The following is a 16,736-nucleotide window of genomic DNA, read 5'->3' as shown; positions in this document are numbered from 1 at the left end:
GTCATGGAAATCACTGCCTGGAACCAGGAGCACTTCCAGAAATCACCATGCCATCCCAAAGTTCCTGTGAAGATTAAACCATAATGTTCACAAGCTCTAGGAACCAAGAAAACTGGCAGGTTGCACATATGGAAAGACACAATCAGGGCTGAAAGGTAAAATAAAGGTCAACAGATACTCCCATCCAATTATCAGCATGGCTTCATGTAAGAAGATCCAACGTGCTGCACTGTCTTGCCTGTGGTCCAGACCTTTCACCAGCTCAGAACATTTGGAAATACAAGATACAACAATGAAAACACAGGACTGCTGACCAGCTAGAATCCAAGAACTCTCCAAAAACTCCAACAACTGGTCTCCGTTCCTAAATGTTTACAGCCTGCTGTGTGGATGAACCTGGTCCTTTCTTGAGACGTGTTGTCAGGATTGACTGCACCTGAGGACTCACCTATGCCCAATCAGAGTGCTGTTTTAAGGCGATCCCTAGATGGTCCCCTCTTGAGTTCCCCAGAAGAACGGCAGTGCAGCGCCAGCGCCCCCGCCTGCTGTAGAGCACCACCCTCCATGCCACACGCACACCACCATCTCCAGCAACGCCCCCCAGTCCCCGGTGGGAAGTACCCATGGTGCCTGGACCCTTCTCCGGAGCAGCAGGTAAATGCCAGCCCTTTCTAACATCCTGTGGCGTGTACTTTGCTGCTCTTCCCTCCCTCTCAGACGTCGAGAACATCACCACCATCCTCACGCATCTGACTGGGTCAGCGTGGGGCTGGGGTGTAGCCCTTTGGCAGCGGGAAGAGACAGATGGAATGGACTTCCTGGAGAGACTGAGGGCAGAGTTCGATCGCACCTCCCATGATCCTGACTGTGCCTCCTGAGGAGGTCCTAAAGAGCCCAGAGAGGGAACCAGATGACCCTCTCTTTTGTCTGTCGCTGTCTGTGTGTGTGTGCATTTGTCTGGTGACAGGCAGGAAAAGGGCCTGCTTGTCCCAACGGACGCAGAAGGGGCTGACTGGAGGGCCGACCGCCCCACCTCCTCCACTGATGGTACTGATGTGACTCCGGCGATGTAGCCCGTGGGGGTTGTGCTCTGTCAGGATTGACTGCACAACCCCCATTGCCTCACCTGTGCCCAATCAGGGCACTGTTATAAGGCACTACTGAGCCACACATCAGCAGCTGCGACATTCTTTGTGGACCTTGCAACTGGTTGGTAGTGTTGTTTTGAGTTCTGCCACACGCCTGCGGGCTAGTTTCTGTTCTCCCCTTTGTTTCCCATGTTTTTGGCCATCGAGCCTGGTTGTAGTCCGCTGGTTAAGTGAGTAAAAATTGAACTAGATCATGTCACTTTTCACCGGTTCAAATCCCATCCCAACTGTGTACATCATCAAGACTTAATAAGCTGACCTTATTTTGCACTTTGGGAATTGCTTTAAAAAAACCTAAATGTAATGAGAGTGAAATATTTTGTGGTCAAACAAAACAAAGATACATACTGCTTGCATCATTGTTCTGCTTCTTAGCTGTTATTTGTCAGTGAGACTGGTAATCTTGAGATGTGGGCCAAGCCCAGCAAATCCAGACTCATTCCAAGACCTTGTTTAAATCTAGGAAATTGGTCCCATGTGACTTCCTAACGCCATATGCAGCCACCCTGTCAGAAACTGGGATTTGGTCCCCATTAATATGCGCCGAGGTATGCTGCATATCAGAGGGTCTCAACTGGGAGGAATGTCTGCTAAGTGGTCCCTAATGTTTTCCAGCTGTGTCTGCTCAGGGCTGCCGGAGAAGACGTGAGGATGTCTACCATCTGAAAAGATTGTGAAGGGAAACCATTACATGCAGGCCTGGAGACATATTCCCTGGGCAACGTCTTTTTTTAACAAGGGCAGGTCCCAGTGGGCGGGTTCTGGTTTCAGACATCTATATCTCGAATATTAAGGCTGAAACCAGTGGAAATCATGGAGATTTGTTTATTTCCATCCATTGTTTTTTTTTATCAAATGAAAACCATGGATGGAGGCCATGAAACTCTAAATAGGATGGAGATCAATGGGACTGGTTTAGTCTTGTAGGACAAGTCATGTTGAGCCAACGTGCTTTTGTGTGTAGATGCAGATGTTTCTCAGCACATAAATTTTGGATCTATTTCATTTACAGATTAAAAACAAATGGCCAAAGAACGAGAACCTGAAGCAGCAATGATTTCTTTGCAATTTTTATTTCTCTTCTAAAATGGATTTTGAATTTTAATCCCATGAATATCAGCATTTTAAACTCCAGCCTCATTAGTGCTTAAAATGGCTCTAGCAACAAGAAGTGCATTTCTACATGTTGGGTGGTGAGGCTGCAAAGTGAGAGAAGTGACGTCATCTGTGGTTTCTATTACCGTCTCTGAAGCCTGGCTGAAATATGTGCGATTTTATCCGGCGCCTGGTTTTTGTGGTGCATGCATGCATGACACATCAAATGCTTTGTTTCGATTTGGTAAAAATGTATTTATATTAAAGCAAACTGAAATACTTATTTAAATAAATTACTGTAAGCGGCATACTTTGCGGGTTTATTCTAATTGAGTTATTACCATAATATTCAGATGCCTTCATCATTGTTGGCGGTGTAAATGACAATTTTTATACCTTTCGTTAAAGATTTTCATTTAAAGAACTGAAAGACGTACCAGAGCAATGAAAAACCGCTCCTCAGCACAGCGATGATGGTTAAAATGACAGTGCAACTTCATTTTCATCCGGCTTTCTGGAACTTTCCTATCAGCTGTTAATATTATTTTGCCTTTGCAAACTTTGAATAGCTAATTCTGAGTACTATCATATGGAGGTGATTCCTGACTTCTGACTGGTTTCTGGTTTGTATCCATGAGTCTCAGTGCTTCTAAAAAGTCTTGTTGTAAACCAGAGAAGGTCACATCTGTGTTCAACAGAACTGCATATGCTGCGTAACTAAAGTAGGTCAGTTTCCCACTGAAATTGTAAATTGTGTTGAGAGTATAAGATGTAGAGGCCAGTGGCCATCCTTCAATGTACATACGAGAATTGTAGAAATAGCCAAATCAGTAAAATCATAAACTTGCTCTTATGAACTACAAACCCCTGACGAGCAGTGAAGAGATAAATAGATAGATGTCACTACACTTTATTGTCACTATACAAGTAAACAAGCAGATGCACATTTAAACTGGGGTTTTCAACAAAGATAAGTAGGAGACACAATCTAGAATAAGTAAGCAGTGGGTTAAAGTGCAGATAAGATGATGATTGAAAAAGTAAAGATGTGTGATATTGCACTACACAGATTGTAAATTTGTTTTCTTCCTTTGAAGGAGTACCTGCACCAGTGTCCGTGTCTGGTATTATCGTTCTGTCCGTCACTATGTTTGTGTGTGGTCAGTGGGCTGGCAGGGTCGCAGGGCAGACCCGCAGCAGACCTCACCCACGAGTCTTGATGGAGTCGGGGTGACTCTGGAGTGTTGGTGTCGCGTGTGTTCCCGTAAGTGAGCCTCTTCATTCCCCCTTTCCTTCACTAATTTTTCCCAAGCAGAGCCCTATATGTTTGTTCGTCCTTTATTACAATAAACTGTTTTTTGTTTAAGCACCTGCGCCTTGGTCCTCCACTTCTCTGGTGACGTGACAGTTATTGTCCTCAAACGTAGAATGAGGTAGGACAGTAAATAAAGTGCACGGCCATTTTTACCGCAGCATGAAATAATTATTATTATTTAGGACAGACAGGGTGTGTGTGCATGTTCAAGTCCAGGGTAGCAGCATGTATATGTGTGCAGTGAGTGCTGATGTTAATTAGGAGGTGAGTGTGTGCTGGGAACTCATTTTGATGGCGGTGAGGTAGGAACTGTTGCCGAACCGGGAGGTTCTGTAGCACTCCTGTAGTGGATTTCCTCCAGAGTTTGGAGTCGGGTCCCGTCTTTATGATCGAGGTTCTTCCTGTTCTCTGAGCACTATGCTGTTATGCAGTATGTGATGACGGACTCTACTGTGCACCTGTACACAGTTTGGTGAGCAGTTTCTGGGGTAGTTGAGCCTTCTTCAGTGTCCTCAGGAAAGAGAGCCTCTGTAGGCCCTTCTTGGCCTTCAGGTTCCCTGCCTCTTCCCTGTAAGACATCTTGTTGTTGTTGGAGATGAGACCAATCACAGCTGTATCATCTGCAAACTTAACAATGATTTTTGAATCATGTATGGGTTTGCAGTCATGTGTGAACAAAATCAAATCAACCAAAATCAAGGTGTGTGACGTTACGAACATAAACAGCCAACACAAAAAGTAAGGTTCAGTGTCCACATGAATGCAGCAAACAGTCTGGGCAGTAGTAGAATGTTCGGGGAGTCCTTCTACTTCCTGTCCCATCTGCACCAATATCGTCTCTTTGTTCGGGAGGTAATCCAGGCTGCGGGGGGCTGCGTCAGTGCGCACCGCCATCATCGTGAATTACGTCAGTCTAAATACTGGGAGTTTGTGTTCTATGGACTGATGAAACAAAAACATCAAACAAGCAACAGATGATGGAATTATGGACATTATGCATCTATTTCATCCCGACTGTAAGAACTGAAGGATGGTGGTGGTGGAGGGTGCAAAATAATGATAACTTCTCCACACACACATAAAATGTGCTGCCATGCCTGGTCTGTTCAGACTTCATTCCCACTAGATGCACTCGACCCCCCAGGTTGGCTGGAGTCATTCAGAGAAACCGCAGGTCGGCCCCTGGAGGGTCTTCCTCTCTCACTCTTTGTCTTTTCTCTGTTCTCTGGTCCAAATTTTTCTGGGTTCTTGGGGGGAAGAAACCAACTTCCATTAAACTAAGGAAACCCCCGACTCGTGGAGCAGTTGTGAAGGCGGCAGGGACTGGGTGGGGCACCATTTCAAGCCTGTTTCTGGGCACTGGGACATGGATTTGGGGATTGTGAGTGGTTTGCGGTTTATGGGTGGGGTTCTTGCAGAGGCTCCAGAGGTATTGGGCTCATTTCAGCTACTAAGGTTGCTTGACCACACACACAGCCTGTGAGGGTCTCCACAGAGTGAGGGTCTCAGTGGAAGGAAACGCACAACATGAAGCTGAAGCTGATCTGGGGATGTGATAGTAGATCCACCTCCAGACACCCGCTGGATTTATATCTTCTGCATGGCCCTGCGTGACCTGAAGGACCAGATGAAGAGTGTGTGGTTGACCCTGCTGGATCCAGTGCTGAAGAAGTAGCGTGATGTTTCTTCCAATGGTGAGAACAGACATGTGAGTCACATGTCTGCAGCTCTGGCATGATGTCAGGTCTACAGGTTTTTAAACCAGAGCCGGAACCAGATGAAAGTCTCTGGTGTTACAAATAGCATTCTATTCTGTTGTATTCTACTCTAAAACCAGAACAGAAATGCTTTACTGACTACAAGTGAAATCAAGCTATTTCCAACATGTCAAGACAGACCCATTCAGCTGCCACGCCGTCACTCTTCCATAGTAGGACTCAATGAACAATGAACACTAATTGGCTAGTCAAAATCTTCTTCCACACCGGGCAATGAAAAGTCGTTTCTTTCAGAGCCCTCTTGAATCTGATGGTTTAGAGGAGACTGATATGTTTCCCACAAATGATGCGAATTCAGTGCAGTCCATGAAATCGATCTAATATTGTGGTCTCACTGTTTACTGGCCTGCTGGAGACACTTTCCTGTGGGCTCAGCAATTATGACAAATGTATTCATCTTTTTGACTGCTGGCCTTGGACTGGGATGGGACGTGTGATGCTGTGAGGTTCTAGAGATCTCCAGATTTCAGTCCAGTCTATGGGATGTGCTGGAGGAATAAGTTTGATCCATGGTGGCAGCACTTCACATCGTACAGAACAACCAGATGCCGGAGCATGTCTTCAGAGGTCTGATGGAGTACACGCATCAACAGCTGTTGTGGCTAATCACATTCCAAGTAGTCAAGGAATAATATGAGAGGGAATGGACAAGAACCTGGAAAACCAAGTTCTCAGAGAAACTTCAGGCGTGAATTTCTCAAAGTTCTGCCTGAAAGATCAATCTGGTGATGAAAACCAGAGTGGATTCTCTCTTTGAAGGCTTTGTAATATGAGCATTCTGAGGTTGGAGGTGCAGTAGTATGATAATTGCACGTCTCCCAGTGCAGGAATGTAAGCTTCACCCACAGTTTACACAAACATTGGTTCATCACAGAGATTCGAAGCTGCTTCATGCACACTCGGGCTGGCGGTTTAATTAAAAAGTCACCTTGAATGTTTTATTTTATGTCAAAAGTCCCCACTTCATCACCAGGCCCTTGGGGGGCCCATGGAGACTATGGAGCGCAGGAACAAGTTTAATTAGGGGGATAACTGGAGATAATTTCTCTCCACGTGCCTGTCTAGGAATGAGGTTTAGTCATCTGATGCTACATGGGTTCTAAGATACCATCTCGACATCATGCACACCTGTGGTCTCACCTAGTCCACCTGGTTTGTTTCAGTGCCAGAGCAGGTGTGTTTTCCTCTCTATATTTTTGCTGTGGTGACAGAGCTTTTCATGCCAAGTGGCGAGGGAAAAAAACACATAAAACCAGCAACCCCTAATTTCCATCCCCACCTGAGGGCTGGAGGAAAAGTTGTGTCCCTGTCAACAAAACAACTCACCTGAGGTCATGATTTCACAGCAACCTGTTGTCTGGGGGTCTAATATTGTAAAAGCAATGAAAAAGAATTGCGACAGCAGGCAAACTTTCTTCCCATCAAAGTATTTTTAATCTGCGCAGTAAGTGAAGTGATCGTCACTTGTGATACACAGCAGCACAGCACACGGTGCACACAGTGAAATTTGTCCTCTGCATTTAACCATCACCCTAAGTGAGCAGTGAGCAGCCATGACAGGCACCCGGGGAGCAGTGTGTGGGGACGGTGCTATACTCAGTGGCACCTCAGTCGCACCTTGGCGGATCGGGATTCGAACCGGCAACTTTCTTTACGGGGCCGCTTCCTAAACTGCTAGGCCACAACGAGTAACGAGTGGAGTACGATGGTGCATGCGTGCGGTAGTGTCGTTGGCGTCCCAAGTGGACATCTTTGTGGGAGGGGTCTCAGACGAGGTGTTGCACTGTGTGTGTGATTGACAAAATCTGCTGCAATCTGCGCTGGAAGGTGGTGCAGAGATGTTGTCTGTGAGCATGTGTGGGTGTGTGCTGGTATAACTGCTGTCATGTGTGAGTCAAAGTGAAAGTAGTTGTGTGGGTGTGCAGCGTTTCTTTATGTGCGTGCGTGGTTTGTCAGCAGTGCACACTCGTGTGCGTGGTTAAATACATGCTGTGTGTGTAAGTAAATTAAATAAATACATGAATGCTGTAGGTGTTCAGTCTACATTTTTCCATGACAGGAATTCAGATTTTTTCATGTTTGATGTGCAGAATATTTGACTGTGTAATCTGTGGGTGGGCGCCCCTCTTCTGAAAAAAATGGGGTCAGGTTGTCAGGAATCAGATTGGCTGATCTTCACAGACTGAGAAGAAGCATAAAACAGTGCAGGAAGAGCCGTACATGGCTCTTCTGACAAAGTCCACACAAACCATCTTTCAAATTCATGTAAAAAACATGTAAAAGTCCATTGGGGGCACAAATTTCCCAGATGAGGTTCATTGACTGGGTGGAGCCAACACTCTACCACCACGGCCTGAGAGCCACAAACACACCAACTACACTAATACTCGCCCATAATGGATGAACCTGCATGCACATCACCTAAACTAAGAACCCACCAAAACTAAAACCCACCAATTCCCACCAGGGAAGTCCATGTGCCATCATGCAGGGCATGCTGGGTACTCTCTTGGTAGTCATTATTAAGTAAACAATCAACTTTACCATTATTTTGTGGTGGTGGGACCAAAATGGGACATTCTAAACATTATCTGGGAGTAAATGGCAATGTTCCCTGAAGGCTCAGTGTATGTCTGCTAGAGAGTGTTGTGGTGGGAGACAGTCAGCGTGAATGTCCAGTAAATGTCCAGGAGGCGTTCCCACCGATTCCATTTCAGGACTCTTTACGTGGCACATCGCTGTGTTCATGCCTAGTTGGTCAGTCTGATTTTATCCACAACCACAATGCATGCTGGTCTACAACAACCAATATGGGGCACAGCTTCTGTTCTCTACTCAACATGCTCATTGAAATGCATGTGTGCAGAGTGCCTGTTCTGAAGCGTGAGTGTGTGCTAGCGTCAGAACACTACAATGCGCTTTAGCCAAACGATGCCACAGCACAGCTACATCGCTGTAAATTGCTAACAGGAAACCCCGACCGTAGCTCACAATCTGAGAGGCCGAGGCTGATGTGGGCAATGTGGGTGTGGCGGATGTGCAGATACCACGCTGCTGCACAACGACCCCTGCCCCCCCAACCTCTGTTCACATATCGGCCCTGCAGCGCTGAACCACTGCTGTTATCTATGGCCAGGCAGCACTTTCACGGCACTGCGGTTTCAACTTCCCACCCACAAACACTCATTACCACACACCGGCTATTGTGTTTCAGGTCCATGTGTTTGTAGGGAGCAGAGCTGTTCAGAGAACATGATGGGTTCTTTCGTTCCCGTTGACTGTTCCTCATGTGCTCACTAGTGTTGTTCTTCAAATATTATGTCAGTGGCCTTGGGGGGATTACAAAATCCCTTACAGCAAGCCAAAAAAAGTCATGCTGGCGCCAAATGGATCCTTGAAACGGGAAAGCAGGGAAAAGGGCAAAAAAGGGAGAGAAAGAGACATAAAACCAAAAAAAGGAAGACTCTGGGACTTTCCTCTAGTTCGGTATTGCTTTTACTTTTTGCACCTTTATCCAAAGAATGTAGACTTTTAACAGTACATGATATTTGCAATCGGCACATATCTGAGGAATGATCATGTCGTTTAACTTACTTAGGGCTATGAAGCATCATGACAAATTCACCCTGAACACAAGGAGCAAACAGCGAAGTAAAACCAAGGTGCTAGATAATCTGTGAGACTGAAAATCCAACATTGTTCTATAGGAGATACTGAGGAGATATGCAGACTGTGTGTTTGTATGGGCCTGCATGGTTTGTGTCACTGATAAGGGGGATGGAAGGGAGGAATACTTGAGCAATCAGATTTTTCTGGAGAGCGTTGACACTCTGCTCAGACCCCCGCAGACGAGTGACCCCTGACCCCGATCCCAGGTCTTGTGTGGTGTGAGCGCGATGGTTTCCTCCAGCAGCAGTCAATGTGTTCTCTGGGCCACAACCCCGTGCTGGAGCTCAGGAAGGAATGCTGGGCTGGAGACGAGCTCTTACCGACGGTTCCCTTCTGACCCCCCCCCATGCCAAGTCTGTGCTTCGACTCACCAAATTCTTCCCTGCACAGAAGGAATCTTAGCACCTTCATGTCGTTCAATGTGGCTAACCCATTTAGCAAAAGAACATGGAGAATGTCATGCATACTTTACACAAGCAGAATTAAAGACTCTGACGTTCATATTCAACTTTTTGAAAGGAATACAATGTATGATCTTTCCTATATGTCTTTGTCGTTTTAAAAAAGTTTCAATACATTGTCTTACATATAACAGTTAAAGCCTACAGCTGCTGAGCTAATATGAGTTGATAAAACCAACAAAGCATGTTATCTGCAAATATGTCATGGCATTTCTTGTTATCTGGGGCACCCTTGGTTTAAAAAAAATTGTCGTCTGTCCACTTAAGTTCAGTCTGTGAGGGATTACTTTGGTTTCCGCATATTCCGACCTGTAACTTAGAGGTCCTGCCTCCCTGCCATAAATCTGTCTGGCCCTAATCTTTTTGGGGTCTGCTTCAAGCCCACTGAGAGGTAAAAGATCTCCAAAAGGAGCTGGACTTTTCTGGCAACAGGAAATCTTTGTTTTCGGTCTTCACTTTTCCATTTATATTCCCCTGTTCGGGATCAAATGACAATCACTGCTGTTATTTTAGGGGGTTGACTGAAGTTTGGCCTCAAACATTTGAAGGATGATGTGAATGGAATATACATGAAGCAGGATGGTGGCAAAAACGTTTCTCCAAAAAGCCTAATTTTCCCGCTGATGGGAGTGAAAAGCAGGACTAACAACAGCTAAGACAAGACTAACAAAAGAGAGAAAATGTCTAAAGCCAGTTTCATCGAAGAAAAAAAAAAAACATTTTCAAACTAGTGCATTTGGCTTAAGGTCTGGAGCTGGTTACAAACACATGAGAAACAACCCAGTCACTGTGGGTTTGTTGGAGAGAAACCTGGCACTTCCAGTCGTCTTCATCATCTTTATACTTCTGAGGTGAAGGTCCTTCGGTTTTAGTACCACACACTGAAAGCTCATTAGTAGAGCATTGTGCAGTTTATTCTGCGTTTTAGGTTCACATCTGGAATCTGTAATTTGCCGCAGCCACACCAGATATCCCAGTACACAAAGGCTCCTCAGACATCCACAGACATGAGTATCTGAGGGCAGCATCAGAGTGAGCTCTTTAGACACAGCACTGAGAACACGCCGAGTCCTGAGCTCAGCCTTATCATTCCCTGCTGGTGATAAGACGGGAACCGTAGACCGTAACTACGATCAGGCACATCCAGACACAACACAAGGGGGATTGTGGGATACTAACACAAATCTGATCCAGTATGCAATTTGTATGTTCTATAGTGAATGTAAACATGAAGGTGTGTGTGTGTAGGTGTGGAACTCTGCAAAGGTTCCAATGTGCATTTGTAGTGGGAGACTACTTATATATGCAAGTTACGACCCTTGCAATGCACGTCAACAATTTTTTGCAACACAATTCCTTGTAAGTTATGTTCTACTGTGATGGAACGTGTGATTTGTATTTTGCAAGATTAGTTCTGCATTATAAAATAAGAGAAACTGTAAGGCTGTTTGCAGTAATAAAATCTGTGATGATGTGGAGGAAGAGACCTGACAGAAGTCATCAAATCAGATCCAACAGTGTCTGGTCTTCAAAAAGAACAAAAACAAGCCACAATGACAGGAGCATAGGAGGCATTCAGCAAATAAAACAGGAGGCTCTTACGATAACTAGTGTGAGAAGAAGATAGAGCTGAAGGAAACCAGGTCTCTACCTTTCCATTGTGTGGGTGGGTAAATACCATGGGAAGAGGAAAACGTCAGTTGATCATTCATTACTCTGCAGCTCAATGAGAAAGTCACACATATTTACACACCCACACATCTTACTTAGAAATGAAAATTCTGCCATGGTGCATAGTGTTAACCACAAATAGTTTGAAGTGGCAAATACCTATTTCCAAAGTTGCAATTAACATTAGAACGAATGGGAGATGTTTATGCCATGCTTGTTTGGCTTGCACTTGTGGGCGGACGTGAAAAGAAACACGTGGTTGACCTTGTGGTTGGCACTTTTTCTTCATCTTGTGGGGCTTTCCAGCTTGTCTGAACATGCCCCCTCGTGCCTTGACCTGCTCCATCCCCCTCATTCAGCCCTGGTCCTGGTGAGAACGCTTCCTTTCAGCAAAAATGTCACTTAAATCATTCCCAGTGTAGGGATCAGAGGTCTGTAACTGGAGATGGCCTGTCCACACTGCAGCGTTATGGCCATCAGACTTTCATCTTGACTTGATTGTGATCAAACAAGGAAGATGCAAATGCAACAAAATACCCCAACTTTCTCTTTGCATCACCACCCTTTGAAGAAATTCTGAGCCCCACATGTGTTAACCAGTTTTTCTTGTTTATAGCTTGGCCTCAAATGCATCAAGAAAGAAAGGGCTGACCCACTGCAATCCATTATGGCTTCAAGGCATCACCGGTTCTGCAGTTCTGAGCAGACTTGTCCTGGACATATTTAATTATGAAAGCAAAATCAGCCCATCTGCAACATATATGTATACACACACTCCTACAACAGGACCTATATAACTTATACAACACACACACACACACGCAATTCTGTCTTGTGTTTTATGTTCTGAGATCTTTCAGTGGTGAACACAGGCACTCTGCCCACTTTGCAGCTACTGTCTATCAGGGCCTACATCAAGACTCAAAAGGGCCAAGATTTGGAACACTGGTCCATGTGAAGTCCTGGCAGGAAGAAGCTAGGGGGTGGTGCCTCCTAAATGGTTCAGCCGCCTCCAAGGTTTGCTAATGGAGCGCGACGGCTGCTCAGTGTGTGTGTGTGTGTGTGTGTGTGTGTAGACAGAAAGATAAACTCTTCTGCAGAAGGAAGAGGTGGAGTGTGGTTTCACACGGAGGAAATGAGAGGCAGAGACTGACACCTGAGGCCCCGCCCACACCCAAAATTTGGCCTCTGAAAGTGGATTTCCTGACAAGCTCTTTACCCAGATGGCTTTTAGCATTTACCATAATACCAAATGACTGTTCTTACTGGTAAAAAATAGGGCTGCCCGTACGCTGTGGCAGTTGTGACTGAACCTGCCAATCAAACTTTCTCCCTCACACCTGAAATTACAGCAACATAAATCAATCAACCAGTCAATCAGTTGAATAGCAATACAGTCCAATTAAGTACTCAGTGTCACCTTCTCGCCACCTTTACATCAACATTGCCAACTGGGAACACTTTCAAAAAAGGATGTTACATTTATACTGGTAAGAGTCGCCATGGAGAACAGGCATGGAATTACGGTTTAAACTGCCAAGACCACTTTTGCTGTGTTGTCAAACTTGAAGGGGAAGTCTGTGCAGTGGCATTACCCTCACAACCAGGGCCGGAACATGGCATCCGGAACATGGCATAGGCAATACAAGCAAATGCTAAGAGCGCCATCCATCCAGGGTTTCTTGGTATTACTGTGTCTTAATATGAAAAGAACAAGCCCACATGAATTTGCCTGCTTAGCAAAACCTATCCAGAATCAGTAGGCATGGTGTTGCAAGAAAACGGCGTAAAAGAACGTCCTTGTGTAGGACTGACTGTTGTTTTTTAATGTAGTTTTCTTGCAGTTCGGGTGCCGTAAACTGAACACGCCGTCAAGTGTCACCCAGGACGGCGTAAAACGTGGCGCTCTGGCTGCGTTCTGGGGCCACCTTCTAAATTCTTGCCTAGGGCCGGATCTACCCCCCTACTATGTTTTTGCAATGTTATGAAATTTTCCGTGACAAATTTTTAGACAGTTTTTTTTCAAACTTCAAAAAAATTGGCCAGACTTTAGGATTCTCTTCAGCTGTTCAGACGTGTGGAATTCTGGAATTAGGAATTTGCCCAGTGGCACGTTACCAGCACATCAATAGTGACCTGTTCCATACTGATGCTATACAGCAGGAGGAAAATGTTTTTGCAAACCTCTTAAAACTGTAACAATTGCAATGCAAGATAAATTAAAGTAAGCTATTACAGATTTATTTGTAACGCAACATCCCCACCTATTGGTAAATGTATGTAGTGCTGCGTGTTCACATTTATTTCAAAATATTTTTTTGATTTACATCTATATTTGTATGTTTATCAGTTTTTTTCATGTGCGTATATTGAGCAATTTTGTTCAGCAACAAATAAAGGTTCAGCGGGGTTTCTTATCTTCCTATCTTTCCTACCTTTGAAGTTTAAGCACAATAACATTAATCATGTATTCATGTATTAAGTATTTTTCTCTGTAATATCAGTAATCAGTAATAGTTTCGTGAGTTAATTTCTTGAATTTTTTGGCACTGCGCACGACGTCGATTTTCCTTCCTGCGCTCCTATTGGCCGCCTTGAGTCACGTGACCACCACAGTGTCATGGCGGCCTCCGCTGCGCTGCGTCGGAGCGCTGCTCTGACATTGCGGCTGTCCGACTGCGGCGTCTGCAGCGTCGCCGCGGCTAAAAGGCGGAGCGCGAACCAGTTCCGGGCCCAGAACAGGAACGTCCAGACGTCTGGCCGTGAGTCGCCAACACCGATCTCTTGTAGCCGATTAATCGCCGGTGTGGGACCTTATTTAGTGAACGACCGTGTGTCTACAGATCGAGTCCAGGAGCGAAGCGAGAAGCCGGATCCAGAAGAGCTGGACGATGAGTTGTGAGTTGAGTGATGAAGAGCTTCTGTGCAGATGCACTTCTAGATCCAGTTCCCTCTTTGTTCTCCTCCCCTCAGCGTGAACGTGGTGTACGTAGACCGCTGTGGAAACAGGATACCAGTCAAGGCCAAAGTTGGTGACAACGTTCTGTATCTGGCTCACAAGCACGGCATTGACCTGGAAGGTGAGGGGCTGTGGGTGGTGTTCGTATCACCGTGTTACAGCGCGGTTACACCACGCGTGTACAGTATCATTTATGCCATTTATCGCGGGGTGTGTGTGTTCCCAGGAGCCTGCGATGCGTCCCTGGCCTGCTCCACGTGTCACGTCTACGTGAGTGATGGACACTATGACAAGCTTCCAGAGCCTGACGAGAGGTAAGAGTTCAACATTTCTGGTTGGACGGTGTTTGGTGTAAATTTAAAAAAAATTTACTGATCTGATGCAGGGAGGACGACATGCTGGACATGGCCCCCCGGCTGCAGGAGAACTCCCGCCTGGGCTGTCAGATCATCCTGACCCGGGAGCTGGACGGCGTGGAGTTCACCCTCCCCAAGGTCACCAGGAACTTCTACGTGGACGGCCACGTTCCCAAGCCCCACTGAGGGAGACGTGACTCTACTGGGGTGGAGCGGGTCAGGCTGGGCCTTTAGGAAGGACGGGGCCAGGGAGGTGCTTAAAGGCCTTCAAGTGTTTTGTTGAAGGCGAAGCACTGTGGCGGGCCGCGTTATGTTAATTAAAACACGACCGTTAACTGCTTGTGGTAAAATTACGTCCACCACATGTACACATTTCAGGTTTATCAGGATTTCAACTTCAGAAGACAACTTTTATTTGAAAGAGATTCTTGGGAAGTGCATTCGTAGTGTGTCCCTTTACCCCAAGTCCACGTTTCCTCACATACTGTACTACTGTGCTGTCAAGACGCGGCGCCGACCAAGGAAAGCTGATTGATCCCCAGGTTGCTTTGGTGCTTCTGGCGAGAACGTTCCACTAGTCAGGACCATTCCTAGTTCAGCAGAAGCACCAGAGTGAAGCTGGTCTTGTCTCGTCTCCCCAGTGCCAGATCAGCACAATTTTCATCTTTTTTGAGTGCCGTTTGTTTGTTGCACCCGTTCCAGCGTTTACCAGAAGAAAAATTGTGCTGATGATTATAAAAATGAACCTTATGTTGAATCAAATTGAGTACCAGCAAAAATATGACCACCACACAAGGAATGAACACGGCTCAACACCGTTCGTCACCATGAGTGCCTAATTAGGTCCGAACCGCATTGATGTCATAGGAAACAGGAATAATGGAGAATGCAGCGTATTGTGGGACCAGCAGGTCGCACAGGTCCACAGCAGTAGTTCTGATGTTCTGAACTTCTAATCCTCATGCCAGAATGCTGATGAACATGGGAAGCCAGGTCTCCGGCAAGCACATGGTACGACCTGTGGGAAGATGGAGCCAGATGGAACAAAAGATGGCCTGAACTTGACTACTATCACTAGGCTCAGCATCATAATTCTCGAACAGGAGTGCTCGATCTGTAGAAGGTGTGGAGCTAACCTGGAGACGTCCATGTTGTGTTGGATGGTAACGGTCTCCATGTTTTGCACACATTCCTCTGCACCTTGTCGACCGTGTTGGGCCAGTTTCAAGTTCATGGAATAAATCTAGTCCTGGACCAATGTTTAGTCTAGGACTAATCTTAATCCGTGGATTGGAACTGACCCCTGATCAGTATTAGTTAACCCAAGTCAGGAACATGTGGTCCTTCCTGGTGTCCGCAATGATTGATAAGCTGTTGCTCCCTGATTATGTCTGGATTCCCACCTTCATGTTGAGGAACGGCAATAAGACGCTGTTCCAACACAATCTACATCCAAGAAGTGACTCAGCAAGGCAACACGGGTCTAACTTCAAGAAGCTGCTCTCCATCTACAGAAATAAAAGCTGCTGGAGATGGAAGTAGGTGGGCACTGGATCTGAGGTGGCTTCAGTGACCCCAGCGCTTTAAAAAGTGTACAAAACACGCACAGCATATGACATTTAGAAAATGTACAGTCACTTTCAGTGTGAAAGGATTCAATAAAGGTACCGAATTTTGAGATGGAATTACAGCGTTTGAATTTTTTTTTACAATGGAACATCTTTATCCAGAGTCTGACCACCAGTCCTTGCAGAAGACACATTCCGAAATGATTGATTTTCTAATAAATAAAACATTTCCGTTAAACCCGACAAGGTGAAGTTTATCTTTAACAAGTTCAGACAAGTGTCATCAGCTAATATTGTCAGCACACCTGAAAAATGACTTTGGTGCAGTATTTTTATTAAAATCCACACACGAGCGTCACTGTCCTGGACTGCGTCAACCTGTGGATGGAGAAGAGCGTGAGAAGCTCCACTTCACCCACACAACACATCGGGTCCAGAGCAAACTAACTGAGGTCAGGACGGTGTGTGTCTGTGTGTGGCCTTTAATTTGCCGAACATTTGCGTCCATTTATAGACTCTGTGTTTGTGTGGGTGGGAGGTGGGGTGGACTGGGTGGTAGTAGCCTAGCGGGTAACACACTCGCCTGTGAACCAGAAGACACCGGTTCAAATCCCACTTACTACCATTGTGTCCCCGAGCAGGACACTTAACCCCGAGTGTCTCCAGGGGGGGACTGTCCCTGTAACTACTGATTGTAAGTCGCTCTGGATAAGGGC

The 16,736-nt window shown here is 45.8% G+C and overlaps 1 protein-coding gene across 1 annotated transcript; it reads left to right on the top strand.

Moving 5' to 3' along the window:
- Positions 1–13,752: 13,752 nt before the first annotated feature.
- Positions 13,753–16,137, top strand: fdx2 (ferredoxin 2). The gene is made up of 5 exons (XM_028973901.1): positions 13,753–13,899; positions 13,981–14,035; positions 14,111–14,217; positions 14,323–14,410; positions 14,482–16,137. Exons 1-5 carry the CDS (start codon positions 13,758–13,760, stop codon positions 14,636–14,638), a joined length of 549 nt encoding a protein of 182 aa, XP_028829734.1. The 5' UTR covers positions 13,753–13,757; the 3' UTR covers positions 14,639–16,137.
- Positions 16,138–16,736: the final 599 nt, after the last annotated feature.

The sequence above is a fragment of the Denticeps clupeoides genome, chromosome 3 (assembly GCF_900700375.1).
Source record: "Denticeps clupeoides chromosome 3, fDenClu1.1, whole genome shotgun sequence".
In the NCBI taxonomy this organism is placed as follows: Eukaryota; Metazoa; Chordata; class Actinopteri; order Clupeiformes; family Denticipitidae; genus Denticeps; species Denticeps clupeoides.
Note: the sequence above shows the minus strand (reverse complement) of the source record. Positions and strands in the feature narration are given on the sequence as shown.